Consider the following 22,714-nt stretch of genomic DNA (forward strand, 5'->3'; position numbering starts at 1 on the left):
GAAGAAAGAAAGAAAGAAAGAAAGAAAGAAAGAAAGAAAGAGAAAGAAAGAAAGAAAGAAAGAAAGAAGGAGGAGGAGGAGGAGGAGGAAGGAAGGAAGGAAGGAAGGAAGGAAGGAAGGAAGAAGAAGAAGAAGAAGAAGAAGAAGAAGAAGAAGAAGAAGAAGAAGGAAGGAAGGAAGGAAGGAAGGAAGGAAGGAAGGAAGGAAGGAAAGAAAGAGAAAAAGAAAGAAAGAAAGATAAAGAAAGAAAAGGGACCTGTAGGTCTACGGCTTTATTGGGGCCAGAATGTTATCTGACAGGTTTCCAGCCAAGAGATTGGCTGGATTCATTTAAAGCAAGCACTGGGGCCAGGAGATCACGCTGTGAGTCAGAGGTGGTCACCTTAAATTTGAGAAAAAAATGTCAGAATTGTCAGTGTAAAAGAACCAGCAGGTGCAGTGGATCACGCTTATAATCCCAGCACTTTGGGAGGCCAAGGCAGGCACATCACGAGGTGAGGAGTTTGAGACCATCCTGGAAAACATGGTGAAACCCTGTCTCTACTAAAAGTACAAAAATCAGCTGGGTGTGGTGGTGCCTGCCTGTAATCTCAGCTACTCAGGAGGCTGAAGCAGGAGAATCACTTGAACCAGGGAGTCAGAGGTTACAATGAGTCGAGATCGCACTCCAGCCTGGCGACAGCAAGATTCTCTCAAAAAAAAAAAAAGCTGGAAAGAGGGGAGCCCAGCATATTAAGCAGGAGAGATACCTCTAAGATTTTATCTCTGGCCACCAACTGGAGACATGTGGATCGAGTACAGTATTGAAAACTGTCATGGTTACCAGGCCCTGCCTCTGATATAAGGCACTTAAACTTACGACTTAAAAAAATCCAAAGCAACATAAAATTATGAGCACCTGCAACACCCAGAAACACCATCAGGGTGGGGTGCTGTGCCCCAGAGTCAGGGTCTCGGATCTTGGTCCCCTGGGAGTGAGAAATAAAGATGACTTGCCCCTGCTCCCCCTCTGCTCCCCTGACACTGATCTTCCCACGCTGCACCTCCCTCTTCTTCTCCCAAATCCCTGCCCAGTGCTCTGCCATAGACATCACTGTCCCCAGGGCATACACAGTGCAGCCTACTGCACATAAACACAAACTCACAGAAGGTGACAGAAATCTGTGTCTGACACATCTGATTATGAAAGACAAAGTACAGTGAATTTGCAGCCACAGAGAGTGGGACTCACTAGGCTGCATCCTGATGAAGCTGTAACATAACATGTGAGACCACATGTGAAATGTGCAAATCCATGTGGAATAAAACAGGCAGCCTGGCCTGGAACTGCTGCCATCCACACTTCCCTTCTACTCCACCAGAGGGCGGCAGAGTCCCTACCGGCCTGGAGCCTTCCCGGGGCTGCAGACCTCCCTTAGCAAAACTCACAGCCCAACAGGGTCCACCCTCACCCTCCAAGCTCCCCACACGTACTCTGTCAGCTCCTCCCTGCAGCCAGGCGGCCGCCAACGTGAGGCCACTCCCTCTGCAGGCAACTCCTGACCCAAACACCCACTCCTTCCCTGGGCTCAGCTAAAAAGGCATCTCCCAGGGCAGCACCGGTGCACGAGAGTCCACACTGAGCACTTTCCTCTCGTGACCTCCTTCCATCCTCATCAACTCTTTCTGTGACTGCTCCCTAAATGCCCACCCCTACTCCCTCTGTCCTGTTCTCTAGGGCATGACAGGCTAAGCCCAGTGCTGACACAGAACCACAGACACCTGAGGGCCCACAGAGCCTCTGGGGAATGAGCCGGGCACCCTGTGACCTTCCCTCTGCACCCCAGAAGGCTCAGAGAGTATGTGACAGTCATACCCAGGCACCATCTGGGATGTGGCCACCTGCCCCCTGCTGTCCTTCATGAAGTCAGGAGGGAGGACAGAGTTCTCTCGTGTACAACACGAGGGGCAAGAGATGAGTTCCCTTTGTTCCCAGAAAATGTCCCACTCCTACCTGCCCTCTCAGGTATGAGCAACGTCTCCCATCCCAGACGGGCTCTCCGGCCACTGCCCATCCTTCCTCTACACAGAGGGGCTTGACCACGTCCAAACTCTTAGGACAGACCCCAGGGGATGTCAGCATGGGGAAGACTGAGCCCATCCTGGCTGCATAGTAAGCTGGAATGAGCCTCTCTCCAGCTCTGAGCCCCTGCTCTGTCCCAGGCTCCCTCTCCTGGTTCTGAGGGAGCCGTGTCCTGTGGGGACCCGGGTCACTCCTTACTCCCTGCTGCACCCTCCATGGGGAAGGTGGGGTGACCACAGGACAGTCAGCCAGGCAAAAACTGAGGACACCCAAGATGGTCAGAGAGAACATGGAAGGCCTGAGCCCCCGCTCAGCTGCCAGAACTCAGGGAGCAAGAAAATGGCTGAGACCTGTCCCTGGTGACCACAAGGCCCACAGCCCCCACTGAACAACAAGAACAGCCCTCTGTCTCAGGAACATAAGAGATTATTTGCCCTGCACACCAGCAGAAAGGACAGTCCCCTCTGGGATACCCAGGGCATTGAATGTCCATCCTTGGAAGCTGCAACCAAACTTGACACAATGAGAGAGAGGGAGGATCCCTCTCCCCAGTGAGCATTCAGCTCCTCAAAGCTCAGTGGTGGTGTCCCTTTGACAGTGGTGGAGCCCCAACCTCCTGATCTGAAGGGAAGAGCCAGATGGGGATGGGAGAGGGCAGGGGGAGTGACTGTGCACCCCAACCTGGTGACATGGGCTGCAGGATGCTGAGGGCCCAGGGCTGTGCTCACCCAACCTACAGGGTGTGTGTGTGACTGTGTATCTGGGTGTGTCTCTTTGTGTGTGTGGGTGTGTGGGTGTGTACTGTGTATAGAGCCTGGGTGAGAGAATCACTGCTGAAGAAGGAAGAGACCTCCCAGGGGCCTGAAACACCGACAGAAAATAAAAAGGAGGGACAAGGAGGCAGGACTGAGAGGGGAGGGGACAGAGAGGTGTGTCCTGAGCACAGACCCCACCCATGAGCCTGAGAAGTGCTCCTGCCCTGGGAAGAGGCTCAGTGCAGAAGGAGGAAGGACAGCACAGCTGACAGTCGTGATCTGAAAGTTTCTGGATCCCAGGCTCATCTCCACATAGGAGGACACGCAGGCAGCAGAGACCATGGTGCTTCCCTCAGCCCCTCCCTGCAGATGGCACGTCCCCTGGCAGGGCCTCCTGCTCACAGGTGAGGAGTGAACTTCCTGGGAGAGGACAGGAGGAGGAAGCGCAGTGACTGGCTGGGGTCTCCTGGGGAGGACGGGGCTCTGAGGGGCTGAGGGCTTCCACTGGAGCCTTAATAGAAGAGAGGACACCAGAGGCAGATGGGGGTCAAAGCAGGAAAATGACATTGAACTGGAATTGGCAAGAGGCAGGAACATCTCAAGTGTTCCATATTCCTGGTTAATCATCACTGGCCACAACATTTTGAAAAATGATAATAATAACTATATGAGATGACACTTCACATAAAAACATAACCAGGGCATGAAACATTGTCCTCAGCCAACATCAGACATTGGTAAATAAACCTCAGGAAGCAGAGGGCCCTGGGAAGGCTCATGAGCTCACCCACAGGAGTCTGCAGCCTGTCCCAGGCACTGGGGTGCAGCCAAGATCACACAAGTCCCTGCCCTCAGAGAGCTTACACTCTCCTGGGGAGGAAGACAGACACACAAAGAGTTCTAGAATGTGAGGTCAGGTGTTGACAAGAGCCCTGGAGGGAGGGAACAAAGCAGGGAAAGGTTAGAAAGGGAAAACCCAAGGTATCTAGAGGGGGTGTCAAGGAAGGGGTCTCCTAAGGATGCCCTGATGTCAGCAGGCTCTGAGGGCATTGTGGAAGATGCCACGCAGACCCCTGAGGAAGAGGATTCCACACAGGGAAATGCCAGGGTCAGAGGTGTTGAAGAAAAGGGGACTGTGCTGCTGCTGACTTTGACTCAGTAGGACACACACACAAACACACACACTCCAAAGCTCAGATCTCCATCTTTACACCCCAATAGATAGGCTGCAATATTGACTGATGCTCTCTCCCCCTCCTAGCCTCACTTTTTACCTTCTGGAACCCGCCCACCACTGCCCAGCTCAGTACTGAAGCTGTGCCGCCGAATGCTGCAGAGGGGAAGGATGTTCTTCTGCTTGTCCACAATCTGCCCCAGGACCCTCTTGGCTACAACTGGTACAAAGGGGAAATGGTGGATGCCAAACAGCGAATTATAGGATATGTAGTGAGATCTCAAATAACTACCACAGGGCCCGCATACAGCGGTCGAGAGACAGTGTACCCCAATGCATCCCTACTGATGCAGAATGTCACCAGAAATGACACAGGATTCTACACTCTACAAGTCATAAAGCTAGATCTTGTGAATGAAGAAGTAACGGGCCAGTTCAGCGTACACCGTGAGTGATTCCTCCAGTCCTCTGGGTGTTGGGGGTCAGTACCATTTCACACACACAGGATTGTCAGGCCTGGGCTGGGCCTGTGTCCTCCTCTGCATTATGTCCTATTTTAGGGTTTGGGCATTTAGTGCAGGGCACACACAGGGGAGACAAACTTCCACAGATCATAATTCCTTTCCTGCATCCAGACCCTGCAGATATTCGCAGCAGAGGAAGGACAGTCTGATGACGGGGACTCAATAGGAGATCAATCTCAGCCAAGCACCCTGTGCACTCCCCTTGGACCTGACCCTGAGAAAGCCCCTAAAGAACTGGGTCAGGGCCTGACCTGAGGGACCCCCTGGGATCCTCACAGAGAAGCTCAGCCCTGGAAGCCCCTGCTCCAGACCCCCTATCCCAGGATCCTGACTCCAGGTGACCCTGGGGAACCTGTGCCAGAGCTGGGTGGCGACCTTCTGGGCAGGGCCAACTGGGAACAAAGAATTACCAGCAGTCCAAGGTCTGTGGTTCCTGGAGCTGCTCACCAGCCAGGGCTCAGACCCCAGAGCCTCATCTGGGCAAGGACAGAGTCTTGTCCTTCACCTGAGACTCAGTGAAGAGGACAGATGGGCAAGCTTCTTAGGCCATCGGCCAACTGCCCTGGGAGGGGAGACTCCATAGAATGTTCAGTGTCCCCAGGGGGCAGAAATAGAAGAAAGATGTTCCCAACAGCAACTTGTCCAGCAGGGATCCTGCCAAGGGGACCCTCTCATGGAGGCAAATAATAGCCCATCTGCTTGTGTGAGTGCCTCCTCTGTGACTTCAGGTCAGGTGACTATGAATAATTTAATGGTAATTTTAAGAGAAGCTTTTTTTTTTTTTTTGAGATGGAGTCTTCCTCTGTCGCCAGGCTGCTGTGCCAGTGGCACAGTATCACCACCTCCCGGGTTCAAGCGATTCTCCTGCCTCAGCCTCCTGAGTAGCTGGGACTACAGGTGTGCGCCACCATGCCCAGCTAATTTTTGTATTTTTAGTAGACACAGGGTTTCACCATATTGGCCAGGATGGCCTTGATCTCTTGACATCATGATCCACCTGCCTAGGCCTCCCAAAGTGCTGGGATTACAGGAGTGAGCCACAGCACCTGGCCAACAGAAGCTTATTACTGAGAAGAAACAGAGGCACAGAAAGACACAGTCACTGAACCAGGGTCACACAAACACGAGGGCCAGATCAGAGTCCCATCAGGTCCCTCTCCAGCCACAGCCCCGTCCTCTCTTCCACAAGAAGTGGGGGCTTATTGGGTTCCATGGACCCCACGGTCATCCATTGGCTCAAATCCTTTCTTCCTGGGCATCCAACCCTCAGAAGAGTAAAAGCAAATAAACAACTGATTAGTTTGTACTCCAGAGCTAAATCACTTGCCCCAACTGTCAGAGCCAGCGCAAGGAATGTCCTGGCTCCCTCTGTGATCTTAATCCCCTCACTGAACCTGAGATCCTGTTTTCTGGTGTGTTGGTGTCACTCCCACGGGAGGACAAAAGAGAGGACTTTGCTTTCTCTCCCCACTCACACCCTGTATCAGGACAGGCCCAACAGCTGACACACACTCACTAATTCTCTCATGAAGGGGAGAGGGAATGAATGAAAGAATGAATGATCCAAACCTATTTAGCAACTAGATCCTGGATGGCCAGGCGGGTGCAGCCTGATGGGTTTACTGCCTGTTGCACACACATCTGTGTTCTCATGATGTGATAAGTCTCATGATGTGCCATTGTGATAAGGTGGGGTCCTTCAAATGGGGAGACGCTGAAGCCACCGGCATGACACTTAGACTGTCCAATTCACAAAAACCTAATTAAACTCTACTTGTGTCTCCTGAGGTCAAGAGAAAAATGAAGAAAGCATTGCATATGCCTGTTTTGGGCTCCTCCCAGTTTTGCCTAACTCCATAGGAATTAGGGGCAGGAAGCTTTCTAAATTTACCAATGTAACACACATCCCTTCTCCTAATTTGAAATCATTCCTCCCTTTATGTAACTGACACACCTAAGACTTCCTCTCGGACCGTCCTGTCCTCCTAACAGGACTCATGTGCCTCCCTCTACCTGGGAGTTGCTAATTTCAAACGAACTTCAGCATCTTCCTTTGAGCATAATGGGATCCCGCTGGAATTTACAGGACATCTAAACTTTATTTTATTATCAAGAGAAATGCACCTTCCACCAATTAATTTTAGATCTGTGGACAATTAATAGCAATTTCTACTTATGGAAAAAAATCAATGTTTCCTCCAATTTTGTTTTTTACTATAGTCAGAACATAACATAATAGCTAAACTCCTGACACATTTTAAAAAGCGAATTAGTTACACATTGACCATCAAAAATCCAAAATCTGGGCGGGACGTAGTGGCTCACACCTAGCATTTTGGGAGGCTGAGGCAGATGGATTGCCTGAGCTCAGGAGTTTGAAACCAGCCTCGGCAACACAGTGAAACTCCAACTCTATTAAAAATACAAAAAAATTAGCGAGGCATGGTGGTGTGCGCCTGTAGTCTCACCTACTCAGGACACTGAGGCAGGAAAATTGTTTGAACCAGGGAGGCAGAGGTTGCAGTGAGCCAAGATCTTGCCACTGTACTCCAGCCTGGGTGACAGAGTGAGACTCCATCTCAAAAAAAAAAAAAAAAAAAAATCCAAAATCTGAAATGTTCCAAAATTCCACTTTTTTTTTGCCACTAATGTGATGCTCAAAAGAAATGCTCACTGGAGCATTTTGAATTTTGAATTTTCAGATGTGAGATGCTAAACTGGTAAGTATACTGCAAATATTCAAAAATTTTTTAAAGTTAGAATTTCAAAACACTTTTGGTCCTAAGCCTTATGCGTAAGAACTAGTCTGTAAGAACTGTAGGCATGAAGCTGTACAGCAGATCTCTAGAACCTCCCTATCCTGTGTAAATCAGACTTCACATCCATTGAACAACCCATTCTCCCACACCCATCCCTTAGCAACTACCATTCTACTACCTGATTCCATGAGTTTGACTACCCTAGGAACCTCATATAAGTGAAATCATACAGTATTTGTCCTATGAGTGACTTATTTCACTTTGTATAATGTCCAATGGGAGAAGATATTTGCAAAACTTCTTCCCAAATTTCTGTCTCATAACTCTCAAACACACATGGTCCATGAGGACCAGACTTCCAGCAGTTCATGCTCCCCCTTGCCGTCAGTCAGTTTGCATTTGCAAATGTCCACTTGTATTTATGGAAGGATCCAGAGTTCCTCACCTGCCCTCTGCAGGAAAAGAAGAGACATTAAAAACCAAGGAAAGGAAACATGGTTCTGCGCCAAAGCCACCTGCTCTTATGCCTGTCCCCTTCACTCTTTCTAGATCATTCCTTGGACTGCTCTATCTTTAGAGGTCACTGGCTCTAGCAAGTCACCATGAAACACCTTGTGGCTCCACTGCCTAATGACTGAGCCGAACTCCAGGCTTGCCCCTGGCCTCCCTCTCCTGTTATTTCTGTTTAGACACCCAGTCCCAGGTCAGACTGCCCAGTATCCTTGGGAATTAGGGATAATGGCGAATCCCATCATCTTCCAGCTCTAGAATGTTCTTGGAAAGAAAACCCTCAAAAACACACCTCGAGGGGCAAAGTAGGACTGTGAAGCTGGAAGGGACTCGGCACCTATAGGTTCTAGGTGAGGACCCCAAGGTGGGCCAGGCAGGCAGCCAGTCAGAGAGGGACCAGAAGAGGCACCAGGACTGTAACTCCCAGTCCTGGGTCCGTCCACAACCCAGAGCTGCTGTTCAATTCACACTTGAGAAAGTCTGTGCTTCTTCCACACAGAGAAGGCAGCCTAATGGTCTCTAAGCCCTGATTGTCATGTATCTGTCTTGTGACACACACACCTGCTGTGGGCTTTTAAGGACTCGGGTGGGCTGAGAGGTGGGAGATGCCAACTCTGACTGAAAGATGCCTGTTGAAGGAATCACAGGTGCCACACAGGGCAATCTTCTCTCTGTTATCTGCATAGTGGAGCTGTCCAAGCCCTACATCACCAGCAACAACTCCAGCCCTGTGGAGAACAAGGATGCTGTGGCCTTAACCTGTGAACCTGAGACTCAGGACACAACCTACCTGTGGTGGGTAAATGGTCAGAGCCTCCTGGTCAGTCCCAGGCTGCAGCTGTCCAGTGACAACAGGACCCTCACTCTACTCAGAGTCACAAGGAATGACACAGGACCCTATGAGTGTGAAATACAGAACCCAGTGAGTGCGAACTTCAGTGACCCAGTCACCCTGAATGTCCTCTGTGAGTATCTTCTGTTCCTCTGTGGCCCTGGCTTCCATCCCAAATCCATACAGCCAGATGCCAGGCCTCTCAGTCCCTATCAGGTCCAAAGATGCAGACCCTGACCTCTAGACACCCAGGTGGTCATGACTTCCTGCCCCAGGCAAACATGTGTAGCCCCAGCCTTGACCAAGAATAAAAGGGGCGAGGGTGCTCCTGTCACAGGAGACTTGGGGTCCACATCTTCTGATGGCAGAAAGAGATAATTGTCTCAGACTCCATCTCAGTAGACACAGCGGAGGGTTGGTTGAGACTTCAGGGTTGTGACTTGTCTCAGAGGGACACTATGGCCCTTTCACAGACCAGGAGCTTCCCCTTCCCTCTGATGACATCATCTGTGACTTTATTCTCTTTGCTCCAGATGGCCCAGATGCCCCCATCATTTCCCCTTCAAACACCTATTACTACCCAGGAGGAAATCTCAGCCTCTCCTGCCATGCAGCCTCTAATCCAGCCTCACAGTATTCTTGGTCTGTAAATGGCACATTCCAGCAAAACAAACAAAAGCTCTTTATCCCCAATATTACTGTGAAGAACAGTGGATCCTACACCTGCCACGCCATGAACCCAGCCACTGGCCGCAACAGGACCACAGTCAAGATGATCACAGTGTCTGGTATGTGGATCCCTGAAGCACTGGCAGTGTTTACTGGTAGAGTCTATCTGGCTTTCAGAGAAGAGCCAGAAAAAAAGTTTTATTCCCAGCCTCTGTCCAACAGCACAAACAAATCCCAAATTTTTCTCCTAAACCCTCCCAATTCATCTCTACAGACTCTCTTCTGCCTATTTTTCTGATTTCTCATGGCTGACCTTGGGGCTGACCTGAGAAATGTGGAAAGGGGACTTAGTCAGCCCCAGTCCCCTATGTAGTGGAAGAGGCTTCACAAAGGGGGAAGAAGGAGGGTCCTCAAGGTCAAGTTGCTTTTCTTTGTCACCAACATGTGGCACCCCTGTTTCTATTACCCCTTTGTTTTCTTTTACCTATTCCATTAGCTGCAAGAAACATCCAAGGCTTTGAAACAAGCCCACAACGTTCCCCAAATGAGAGGAGGAAGTCCCTTGGATGGGGGAGAAGCAGCTCAGACTCTGCTCCCTTCTCCGCTCCCAGCACCCCCAGTGACAGGCCCTGCCCTGACTCAACTTGGGGTGGGACCTGGCTGTATGGAGAAGGTATCCAGGTAGCCTGCCCCAAATCTGGCTAAATCAAGATGCCAGTTGAAGCCAAGCCTCCCCCTGGTCAGGCTGCAGGGAAATGGGAAGACAGGGAGCCTCCGGGAAGACTCCTGAGCTGTGTCCTGGCTCTGAAGTTGCCAGTTGTATGAGGCTGTGGGCACAGCACAGAGGACAGTGAGTGATGCACACTTGGAGACATAGGGATATTCACCCACAGGGGCTCTGCATGGGAGGGAAGGGGCAGTGCCAGTGCGCATTTATAGAAAGGGTTAGACTACCAGCCACTATATATATTTTTTTTTCTTTTTTACATAAGACTTACCATTAACTATTTCTATCCGTTAAATTTACTGTTGTGTAACCGTCACCACTATCTATTTCCATAACTTTTTCATCTCACCATATTAAACCTCTGCACCCAATAAACAGTAACTCTTAGTGCTTCTTCCGCTAACCCCCCGTAACCTCCATTCTACTTACTTTCTGTCTCCATGTAATTGACTATTCTAACAACCTTATATAAATGGAATTATATAATAGCTGTGCTTTTGTGTCTGGCTTATTTCACTTAGCATAATGTCTTCAAAGTTCATCCATATTGCACCATGTATCAGAATTTTATTCCTTGTTAAGGTTGAGTAACATTCCATTGTATGGATATACCTCATTTTCCTATCCACTTATCTTTCAGTGGACTCCAGTTGTTTCCACCTTTTGGCTATTGTGTGGCTAATGCTGCTGTGAACATTTGTGCACAAATATCTGTTCAAATTCCTTCCAATTCTCTTGCATATATGTCCAGAAGTGGAATTGCTGGCTCAAATATTAATTCTTTAATTTTTTGAGAAACTGCCAAACCATTTTCCACGGTGGCTATAACATTTCACAATCCCATCAGCAATGCACTAGAGCTCCAATTTTTCCACCTCCTTAAAAACACTTAGTGTGTGTGTGTGTGTGTGTGTGTGTGTGTGTGTGTTTTAATCAAAGCCACCCTGATGTCTTTGAGGTATTCTATCATTGGGGTTTTGTTTTGCATATCTCTTAAGTATTCGTGATGTTGAGCATCTTTGCATGTGCTTATTGGCCATTTGTGTATCTTCCTATTTCGGTCTTTTGTCCTTTTTTAATTGGGTTTTTGGATTTTTGCTGTTCTTGATTTGTAGTAGTTCTTCACATATTCTGAAAATTAATCCTTTATCATACCTGATTTGCAAATGTTTTTCCCACTTCATGGGTTGCCCTTTCACTTCCTCAATAATGTTCTTTGATATATAAAAGTTACTAATTTTTAGGAAGTCCAACTTATCCATTCTTTCTTTTGTTGCCTACGCTTTTGTTGTTATAACCAAGAAATCACTGTGAAATCCAATGTCACAGAGTTTTTTCCTTGTGTTTTCTTCTAAGAGGTTTATAGTTTTTTACTCTTACATTTGGTCTTCAATCTACTGTGGGTTAATTTTTTGTATATGGTGTCAGGCAAAGGTTCAACTCACCCTTCTGCATGGATATCCAGCTTTCCCAAAGTCATCTGTTGAAAAGACTGCACTTTCCCCATTGAATGGTCTTGGCATCCTTATCAAAAAGCATTTGGCCGTATATGCAAGCATTCCTTTCTGGGCTTTCTTTTCTATTCCACTGGTTTCTATGTATTCCTTTATGCAAGTACCAAATTGCATTGATTATTGTGGCTTTGTAGTAAATACTGAAATCAGGATTCGGCATTTTTTCAAGATTTTTTTTTCACACTTGTTTGGCTATTTTGAGTCCTGAAATTCCATATGAACTTTAGGATAGATTTTTCTATTTCTGCAAAAAATGTCATCGGCATTCTGATAGAAATTGTGTTGAATCTGTAGCTCACTCTGGGTAGTATTGTTCTCATAACAATACTGAGTCTTCCAATCCATAAAAACAAAACATCTTCCCATTTATTGAGGTCATCTTTAATTTCCTTCAGCAATGTTTTCTAGTTTTCAGAACATAATCTTTTCACCTTGGTTAATATCTTATTCTTTTTGATGTTAATGTGAATTAAAATTTTTTTTCTTAATTTCTTTTCAGATTGTTCATCATCAGTATATAGAAATGCAACTGATGCTTGCGTGTTGATTTTGTATCCTGCAACATTACTGCATTTATTAATAAATTCTAACAGGTTTTTTCACCTTCAAAGTTTTCTACATACAAGTTCAAGTTATCTGTGACCAGACAGATAATTGTACTTCTTTCCAATTTGAAAGTCTTTTTTTTCTTGCCTAATTTCTCTGGCTAGGATTTCTAATACAATTTAAATAGATGCGGCAAAAGCAGGCATCCTTTTCTTGTTCCTGATCATAGGGGGAAAGCTTTCAGTCTTTATTGAGTATGATTGTCAGCCTTAGGCTTCTCAAATATTGCCTTTATTATATTGAGATGGTTTCCTTCCATTCATACTTATAATGTTTTTATTAAGAAAGAATGTTGAATTTTGTCAAACACAATTTTTATTCAATCTTTCTACTAATTATACGTCTATTCAGATTTTTTTGTGTCTTTCTAGGGATTTGTCCATTTTCATCTAGGTTATCCAATTTATTGGCATACAATTATTCACAGTACTTTTGTAAACATTATTTCTCTAGAATTGATATATCTCCATTTTCTTTTCTTTTTTTTGAGAGAGAAACAGGGTCCCACTCTTTAGGCCAGCCCAGAGTGGAATGCAATGGTACAATCACAACTCACTGCAGCCTCAAACTCCTAGGCTCAAGCGATCCTCCCATCTCAGCTTCCCAGGTAGCTGAAAGTACAGGTGCACACCACCATGCCCAGCTGATTTCCTTTTTTAATTTTGTAGAGACAGAATCTCCCTATGTTGGCTGGTTTCAAACTCTAGGCCTCAAGCAGTCCTCTGGATTTAGCTTCCCAAAGTGCTGGTATTAAAGGTGTAGCCACCATGCCTGACTCCATTTTCATTTCTGATGTTAGTAATTTCAATCTTCCCTCTTTTTTTCTTAGTCAATCTAGTTAACGATTGTCAATTTTGTTCATCTTATTTTGAAGAACCAACTTTTGGTTTCATTGATTTCTCTATTGTTTTTCCATTCTCCATTTTATTTATATCCACCCTAATCCTTATTACTTCCTTCATTCACTGTGTTTGGGTTTAGTTTATTTTTCTCCTATATTGTGAAGTTGTAAATTAGGTTGTTGATTTAAGATCTTTCTTCTTTTTTAATGTAAGAGTTTGCAGTTATAAATTTATTGCACAAGATTCTTAACTTCTCTGAGCCTCTGATTCCTCAACTGAAAATTGCAGTAACAATGTTTGCTTCATAGCATTGTTTTAAAGGTTTAATGTAATCATCAATGAAACCTTCAGCAAAATATCACATACAGAGGAAATGTTTCACAAATGTTAGCTGCTATATTACTACAGTTTTTTCACCACTCTAAGCCTTTGTCTTCTCATCTGTAAAATGAAAATAATGTCTACCTGACAGGGTTCTTATATAAATCAAATGAGATACAGGTAAAGTATTCAGCACAGGGCCTGGCACGTAGAAGATGCCCCTCAACAGTAGGTAACATAGCGTTAATCATCAGCCTGAGTTGACTGGTGAGGGCCAAAAGTAAATGGTTCCAACAGAAATAAAGAAACAGATGCAAAAGGGTGTGTGGGTGTGTGTGTGTGTGTGTGTGTGTGTATATATGTATGTAAAAGGTATTTTATGTAAATACACATTAAAAAAAGGCAACACAGAAAACACTAGGACATAATTGGCTACATGTGAAAGAGAGAGAATAAAAACCTAAATGCAAAGAATCAAACCTAGTATATTAGTTTTTACCCACTGAGATGCAGCCAAGATGGGATTAGACATGCAAGATAATTTATCAGGAAAAACACCTGTAAGGGAAAGTCGGGCAGGTGTGGGAGAAGCCTGGGAGATCCCTCAGACCACAATGCAGATCTGATCCCTGTGAAGGAGAAAGAGAAAAGAAGTTTTAGATAGCAGTGCAGTTTTTTTTTTTTTTTTTTTTTTTTTTTGAGACAGTCTCACTCTGTTGCCCAGGGTGGAGTACAATGGTGTGATCTTGGCTTAATGGAACCTCTGCCTCCCAGGTTCAAGTGATTCTCCTGCCTCAGCCTCCTAAGTAGCTGGGATTACAGGTGCCTGCGACCATGCCCAGCTAATTTTTTGTATTTTTAGTACAGACAGGGTTCCACTGTGTTAGCCAGGGTGGTCTCAATCTCCTCAACTCGTGATCCGCCCACCTCAGCCTCCCAAAGTGCTGGGATTACAGGCGTGAGCCACCGTGCCCAGCCAAATAGTGGTACAGTTCTAAATGAGTTTCAGCAAGGCTGATGGGGTGTCTTCCAACTAGTAACCCATTAGAGTTAAACAGAGTCTCATAATACTGGGCTTGCTTTTATACCCCTGCTGGGAGCCCCTGAGAAGAGAGGTCTCTGTGCAAAGGTGGTGGTCAATTTGGAATGCATTGACACGGACCTTCTGTCCATCCACTCCCTGCCATAGAGATCTGCCACAACTCAGACACTGAGAAAAAGATGCAACCATGAAAAGTGGAAAGTTCTAATGATACAGAAAATATCACAGCCTTTCTCACATCCCAAAGACTTCAAAAATATCTGAGTAAAGAAAGGTCAGAATGAAATTGACAGAAGGCTGATCATCAACCTAGAAACATGGTGACGGGGGAAAAAAAAAAACTGCAAGAATATAGTTGGCTAATCACTTCCCAGCAACTTTCCCACAAAAATAATATATTCCTTGAAAAAACAAGTAGAGACTACTTCATGCTAAGAGCTGGTTCCTGGGGCACCACACTGTAAAATAACATCACCTTCATTCCTTCTCTTTTCTTTCCATGACAGAGGCTTCAGTACCAGATAGTTCTCCTGTCCTCTCAGCTGGGGCCACTTTCAGCATCATGATTGGAGTGCTGGCCAGGGTGGCTCTGATATAGCAGCCCTGGTGTGGTTTCTGCATTTCAGAAAGACTGGCAGGTATGATGGCCTTTCCTCTTGTCCTGTTTCCTGCAAGGCTGACTGCCATGCTTGGGAGAGAGAACTGTATCCCAGGACTGAATCTCATCCTCCTCCCAACAAACTCCTTCTTCTCATCAATAACCCCTGCAGGTCTCTTCTTCCCTGGTCTACACGCCCCATGTGCCCCACTGTCTCTTAGATGTGATTATTCACAGTCTCTACTCATTTGTTTCCCAGATTCAATACACTGTGAAAGTCTTTTGATCCTTTCTTAAGATCTATCACTTGTGTCATTCTCTCCAGTCCCACAAACCACAACAACTGCTCGAAGTCCTGCTTGACTTCTTGTCTCCAGTCTTTGAAATTTTCCTTGCATATGGCTGCCTCATCACCTTCCTAAAATCTAGTTCACTCACCTACTCAAGAATCTTCAGGGATCTATCCTGGCCTATTTGATAAGTCCACATTTCTTCTTTTTACTAATCCTTCTTAATTCCTTTACCTCTACTCCCTAGTATGATTCCTCCATCCTAATAAGATCTGACTCTCTACACATCCCTGCCTCTCTGCCCATATGCACGTCGAATTCTTAGCTTCAATGCTATGCCTAAAAACAGGGTGCTCTCCCATCCATTCTCTGAACTGTGGAGTTACCCACACCCTTCATCACAGGCAACCACTGACCTTGTGGAGAACAATGACTCTAGCATTCATGTGTGAACCTGAGACATAGGACATAACCTATGTGTAGTTAAGAACCTTTTCCCAATGACCAATTCATGTGTTCATGAAAGATACAGAAATAAAGAAGGCAAGGTCCCTATCCCAGAGAACATATGGCCTAAGACAGGAGACAATATTTGAAAAATAATCATAATACCAAAATAGAAAAAAGTGACTGCCACAAGAAATCAAACAAATCTGATGGGAAATATAGCCGCACATTGGAAATCACTGATAAACATTTTTTTAAATGATGCTTAAGCCTCATCCATAAATTCTGACCTAATGTCTGGAGTGGGACCCAGGCACTGGTAATTTTTAAGCCTTCCCAGATGCTACTCAAATGTAACTAGGATGGAGAACTCCTGTTCTAATAGGTAGAATGTGAGGTCAAAACAATGTTTCTTTAGCTGGGAGTATTCAAATTTCCTAGAAACCTTTTTCAACATATACAAGCCTATACTTTGTTGGCCCCATTCATTAATGGGCTCCATCAAGAACTCAGTAATCCAGCTGAGAAACAGAAGCTAAGTGGTAAAGCCACTTATTTGATATGTTAAATTCCATGGAAAGCATTGTTAATTGATAAGTGATGCTAAACCTTTTCTAAGTTATACTTATGGGTATGTTACTGATATGCGTGTTCCAAAAATTATATGAGATTCCTAGAAAAAGAGTATGTTATCAGTCATAATGTCATATGCCACAGAAGTAACTTAATTTCTATGTCAGCTGTGCCTTTATCATAATAAGCTCTCATCAGAGTTTTAACCATAGTCATTTTCAATCTTTGTCATTCACAGACAATTGTTTTTATTCTTCCTCAAATTTGCAAAGCATTTGCAATCAGCTACTATCCAAAATTTCATCTTCTTCAAGGAGGTTTATGGAAAAGACTCTGACAAGTACTCTTGAATACAAGTTTTTGTTAAGATCATACCACTGGACTGTCTAAGAATTTGCAAACGGGCTGATGCCTTCGTGAAATTGCCAATCAAAACAGAAGAAAAAAAAACAATTTCACTGAACTAAATAATAATGAGGATGTTTTTAAAATTTTGTATTTGAAAATTTGCTAATTCTTTAAGTGTTTTCTTTTTCAGATTTATTAATTTCTTTTTCTTTTTTTTTGAGATGGAGTCTTGCTTTGTCACCCAGGCTGGAGTGCAGTGGCACAACCTCGGCTCACTGCAACCTCCACCTCTTGGGTCCTAGCAATTATCCTGCCTCAGCCTCTCAAGTAGCTGTGATTACAGGCGCCTACCACAATGCCCGGCCAATTTTCGTCATTTTAGTAGAGACGAGGTTTCACCATGTTGGCCAGGCTGGTCTCAAACTCCTGACCTCAGGTGATCCACTCACCTCAGCCTCCCAAAATGCTGGGATTACAGGCATGAGCCACCGTGACCAGCCAAATTCCTTTATTTTTTACTATAAATAAATAGTTTTTTATTTATAGTTTATGGCAATTTGGTAAAGTACACTTTTGTGAACAAAAATTGTAACATTTACTTTTGCTCCCTACCTGACTGCCACAGAACTGGACAACTATTCATGAGTATTCATACGTTTATGGTAATTCAGTTATTTGCACAAGTTCAGTAAGAATTGGCTGTCTTTATAATGGGATATATTTTTAAACATTGGTTATATTACCAAGGCTTTGACTGGGGTGTTATATTTGAGAATATACATAGCACGTCAGATTAACCAAGTGTCTAATCTATTGTGTCAACCCGAATTTTTACATAAGAGATCCTTTAGTCCATCCAGTGGCTAACATTAGCAGCATCTTTAACACAACTGTTTGTTCAAATGTATCATGGTCCCTTTGAGTTAGACTTCTAGACTCACTTGTTCTCACTCCATGTTTTAGTTTAACCCTGGCATGCGATGCTAGATAATAAAATTGCTCCCTACTGGCTGAACAGAGAAGAGTCTGTGAAGTTTATGACACTTCTCATTGCACATGGATAAATATATTGGGTATTAAAGAGTCTCAGTTGCAAAAATTAACAAATATGCTACTTGGTTAAAATGGCTACACTCAACTAGTTCATTCTTTGATCTATTCTATTTTAGTTGGTTTGCATCTTGCCAAAGGTGCATACTCCAAACTCTTCATATTATTTTCCTGATAATCATCCTAGTAGTCTCCCTGGTGTGCTGTAATCTCTAAAAGTTTTAAATGTTTGCATGCTGCCATCCATCTAATATCAAATGGTCTCTCTTTGGCTGGAATTACATAAACTCAAATAAATGTGTGATCAGAAGGATATTATAACCTATAAGTGATGGAAGCCAAAAATGATGATAACTGAAAGTCATGCTAATTCTTTAGTTTTTGGTCACATTCTCACATAAGTGAGAGCCTAAAGACTCCAAATTAGAGCCACTCATGCTAAATGCTACATACTCCAGCTAGAATTTTAAGGAAGCAGATCTCAAAACAGACCAGTTTTTTTCTGAAAATGGAAGAGTCCAGTCTCCCTGAGTCAACATAATAAGGAAGTCCCCTCTCCTTTAACATTTACCCCCAAAAAAGTAACCTGAAGTACCCTGATGTTATCCAATCAATTTATTTATATGGCTCTGTTTACTGGTTCCAATTTGACAAAACCCACTGTTCTGTTATTGTATTGCCCACAGGGAGCTATCACTGCATTGGTAGAGTGGGAGCTGCCCCAAATCCTGAATCACAAATAAAAGCCAATTAGATCTATATTTACATTAGTTGGAATTTTGCCTTTTGATGCATGTTCACAGCCAGTGATGATTAGTGGAGCCAGTGAGCTACAAAAATGAAGAGGAAGTAATCTGCTACATGCTGGGGACCTTTATGTCTACACCTCATCCAAGGCTCACGATGACCCTTTAAGTAGGCACTATTATCCCTCTATTCCAAGATATCAATTAACTTGTTGCTTATCTCACCTGATAAAAGGTGGAACCAGGACTCAGACTCACATATTTCTGAATCTAAAACTCATGCTTCCAGCAAAAGACACCATCAACAGAGTAAACAGACAACCTACAGAATAGGGGAACATATTTTCAAGCTATGCATTTGACAAAAATGTAATATCCAGCATCTATAGGGAACTTAAACAAACTTATAAGAAAAAACAAGTCCATTAAAAAGTGGGCAAGGGACATGAACAGACACTTTTCTTTGTTTTCTTTTTTTGTACGGAGTCTCACTCTGTCACAGGCTAGTGTGCTGGCATGATCTCAGCTCACTGCAACCTCTGCCTCCCAGGTTCAAGCAATTCTCCTGCCTCAGCCTCCCAAGTAGCTGGGATTACAGGTGTCTACCACCACACCTGGCTTTTTTTTTTTTTTTTTTTTTTTTTGCACTTTAAGTAGAGATAGAGTTTCACCATGTTGGCTAGGCTGGTTTTGAACTCCTGACCTCAAGTGATCCACCTGCCTCAGCCTCCCAAAGTGCTAGGATTACAGGTGTGAGCCATCGTACCCAGCCAACAGACATTTTTCAAAAGAAGACATACATGTGGCCAAAGCATAGGAAATAAAGCTCACTATCACTGATCATTAGAGAAATGCAAATCAAAACTACAATGAGATACCATCTCATACCAGTCAGAATGGCTAACATCAAAAAAATAACATGCTGGCAAGGTTGTGGAGAAAAGGGGATGCTTATACACTGCTGGTGGAAGTGTCAATTAGTTCAATCATTATGGAAAGTAGTGTGGCAATTCCTCAAAGAGCTAAAATCAGAACCACCATTTGACCCAGCAATCTCATTACTGGGTATATAGCCATAGGAATATAAATCATTCTACCATAAAGACACATGCACATGAATGTTCAGTGCAGCACTGTTCACAATAGAGAAGACGTGGAATCAATGGAAACGCCCATCAATGGAAAACCGCATTTTTAAAATATGGTACATATACACCACAGAATACTATGCAGCCATAAAAAATAATGTGGTCATCTCTTTTCCAGGAACATGGATGGAGCTAGAGGACATTATCCTTAGCAAGCTAACACAGAAACAGAAAACCAAATGCTGCATGTTCTCACTTGTAACTGGGAGCTAAACGATGAGAACATACGGACAAAAAAAGGGGGGGAAACAGACACTGGGGCCTACAAGAGGGCAGAGAGTGGGAGTTAGAAGAGGAGCAGAAAAAATAACTACTGATACTAGGCTTAGTACTTGGGTAATGAAATAATTTGTACATCAAACTCCTGTAACACGGATTTACCTACGTAACAAAGCTGCACATGTACCCTGAACCTAAAATAAAAGTTTTTTAAACCACAATAAAATTCAAACATCAACAATTTAATCTCTAATCCTTCTCCAATCCAAATTTTAAGATTTTTTGGATTTTTTTTATTATTATACTTTAAGTTCTGGGGTACACGTGCAGATCTTGCAAGGATTGTTACATAGGTATACACATGCCATGATGGTTTGCTGCCTCCATCCCTCCGTCACCTACATTAGGTATTTCTCCTAATGTTATCCCTCCCCAACCAAAATAGGAATGCTTTTACACTGTTGGTAGGAGAGTAAACGAGCGCAACCATTGTGGAAGACAGTGTGGTGATTCCTCAAGGATCTAGAAATAGAAATACCATTTGACCCAGCAATCCCATTACTGGGTATATACCCAAAGGATTATAAATCATTCTATTACAAAGATTTTTTTTTTTTTAAAGAAAAACTTTTAGGCCAGGCATGGTGGCTCACACCTGTAATCCCAGCACTTTGGGAGGCTGAGGCGGGCAAATCATGAGCTCAGGAGATCAAGACCATTTGGCCAACATGGCGAAACCCCATCTCTACTAAAAATACAAAAAATCAGTTGGGCATGGTGGCTTGTACCTGTAATCCCAGTTACTCAGAAGGCTGAGGCAGGAGAATCACTTGAAACAGGGAGTCGGAAGCTGGCAATGAGCCAAGATCACGCTACTACACTCCAGCCTGGGTGACAGAGCAAGATACAGTCTAAAAAAAAAAAAAAAAAAGAAAGAAAGAAAAGCTTTTAATTAGCAGAATACATTGATTTTTTTTTAAACATGATAATAATTAAATAAAACTCATGTTTCACTCCACACCATTGTACCTACAAGAATTCAAAGAAAGGAAAGATGACTGATTCTAACAGAAATAACCATACAGGCTTCAGTGAAGAGGGTCTGAAATGGGCCTTTGGACAAAGAGCAACTCAGGAGACTGAGAAGACAGACAAGGATATGATATGAACAAGGAAAAGAACTAGAAAATGTTTGGAAAAGAGAAAGTAAAATGTGGGTCAAGGGAGTAGATCGGGGCCAGGCTATGAGGGCTCTGAATGGCAGCCTAAGGAATGGGAACTTCATCCTACAGATAAGAGAAGTCACTGAAAAGCTTTGAGAAGGTCGCAAACATGACAAACAGCATTTCCAGGAAGATTACAGTGACAACATTAGGCAAGGTAACTTGGGAAATGGTCTTCAGTTCTGGCAACTTAATAGAAATATCTAGATTTCTTCTCCTTTTTTTTTTCAAACTTTTCATTTTGAAATTATTTCAGACTTTCAAAAATGTTCCAAAACTAGTCAGGGTCCCCATATACTTTTCACTCTACTTCCTCAAATATTGTTTTAGATAACCACAGTGCCAACATTAAAATCAATAAATTATCGCTGACATCGTACAACGAATGAATCTACAGACTATATTCAAATCCTCCTTATCTTCCCCCTAATGTCCTCTTTCTGGACCAGGGTCCAATGTCGGATCACACATTGCATCTCCTTGTTCTGTCCTCTCAGTCTCCTTTAATCTGCGACAGTTCCGAAGAATTTCTTTTGCATGTATGACCTTAAAATTTTGAAAAGTATTGGTGAGTTAGTTTGTAGAATTGGCCTCGGTTTCAATTTTTCTAACTTCTTCTCATGATTATACTCAGCTTAGGCACTTTGGGCAAGAAAACCAAAGATGTGGTTTTGTGCCTTCTCCATCCATTAAACTAGGATACCATAAGATGTTGATAACTCTAATTAATGGGACATTAACTTTGAGCCCTGGCCTAAAATTCCTCCACAATTTTCCTTGGAAGCATTTTTTTTTTTTGAGATGGAGTTTCACTCTTGTTGCCAGGCTGCAATGCAATGGTGTAATCTCGGCTCACTGCAACCTCTACCTCCCTGGTTCAAACGATTCTCCTGCCTCAGCCTCCTAAGTAGCTGGGATTACAGGCACATGCACCACACCCTCCTAAGTAGCTGGGATTACAGGCACATGCACCACACCCAGAAAATTTTTGGGTGTGAGACAGGGTTTCACCATGCTGCCCAGGCTGGTCTCAAACTCCGGACCTCATGACCTACCCACCTCGACCTCCCAAAGTGCTGGGATTATAGGCATGAGCCACTGCCCAGCCAGAAGCAGTCTTAAACAACCAATGCTTGGGCCACACCATGCACCAATCAAATCAGACACACTTGGGAAAGACACAGGCATTAGCAGGTTTTAAATGCCCTGCAAGTGATTCTAACCAGTATCCAGGGATGGAAACCTAAAGTTTAGAAAATGAAGATTAGAATCCTGAAAATCAGCTAGGAAGCCATTCCTTAGGCTTCTCTTTTTACAAAGAACATCCAATTCTAGACACAAATAAACACCTATGGACTTGGCATAGACCTCTGGTAGGAAAATGGGAAGGTTAAAAATCCCCTCATTGGGAACATGATGAGTGAGTAGACTGCTGTCTAATAAAAAGAGAAGGCAGGGCCAGGTGTAGTGGCTCACACTTGTAATCCCAGCATTTGAGGAGGCCAAAAACGACTAGCTCACTTGAGCTCAGGAGTTCGAGGCCAGCCTGGGCAGTATGGTAAAACCCCATCTCGAGAAAAACAGACAAATAAACAAAAGAAAACAAAAATAGTTTGGCATGATGGGATGTGCTTGTGGTCCCAGCTAATCAGGAGGCTGACATGGGAGGACTGCTTGAGTCCAAGAGGTGGAGGTTAAAGTGAGCTATACACATACTCCACTACACTCCAGCCTG

At 44.0% G+C, this 22,714-nt stretch overlaps 1 protein-coding gene and 1 long non-coding RNA gene across 2 annotated transcripts; one reads left to right on the forward strand and one right to left on the reverse strand.

The window, feature by feature from the left end:
* The first annotated feature begins 2,950 nt into the window (after positions 1-2,950).
* LOC116530851 (carcinoembryonic antigen-related cell adhesion molecule 8-like) lies at positions 2,951-16,790 on the forward strand. The gene is made up of 6 exons (XM_032249300.1): positions 2,951-3,221; positions 4,079-4,438; positions 8,471-8,749; positions 9,150-9,404; positions 14,844-14,975; positions 16,484-16,790. Exons 1-5 carry the CDS (start codon positions 3,158-3,160, stop codon positions 14,933-14,935), a joined length of 1,050 nt encoding a protein of 349 aa, XP_032105191.1. The 5' UTR covers positions 2,951-3,157; the 3' UTR covers positions 14,936-14,975; positions 16,484-16,790.
* Positions 13,047-20,584, reverse strand: LOC116530874. The gene is made up of 3 exons (XR_004260166.1): positions 20,545-20,584; positions 18,615-18,711; positions 13,047-13,924 (listed from the first exon to the last, which is right to left on the reverse strand). It is a non-coding gene; the product is annotated as an uncharacterized LOC116530874 (long non-coding RNA).
* Between the last annotated feature and the right edge of the window lie 2,130 nt (positions 20,585-22,714).

The sequence above is a fragment of the Sapajus apella genome, unplaced genomic scaffold (assembly GCF_009761245.1).
Source record: "Sapajus apella isolate SASKATOON/1434 unplaced genomic scaffold, GSC_monkey_1.0 scaffold68, whole genome shotgun sequence".
Classification (NCBI taxonomy): domain Eukaryota; kingdom Metazoa; phylum Chordata; class Mammalia; order Primates; family Cebidae; genus Sapajus; species Sapajus apella.

What these genes read in the sequence shown, in the direction of transcription:
- LOC116530851 (XM_032249300.1), top strand. Translation starts at nt 3,158, where the DNA reads ATGGTGCTTCCCTCAGCCCCTCCCTGCAGATGGCACGTCCCCTGGCAG. An exon ending in GGGCCAGTTCAGCGTACACC is followed by an intron (nt 4,439 to 8,470) that starts GTGAGTGATTCC and finishes TTATCTGCATAG; the next exon opens with TGGAGCTGTCCAAGCCCTAC. An exon ending in AGTCACCCTGAATGTCCTCT is followed by an intron (nt 8,750 to 9,149) that starts GTGAGTATCTTC and finishes TCTTTGCTCCAG; the next exon opens with ATGGCCCAGATGCCCCCATC.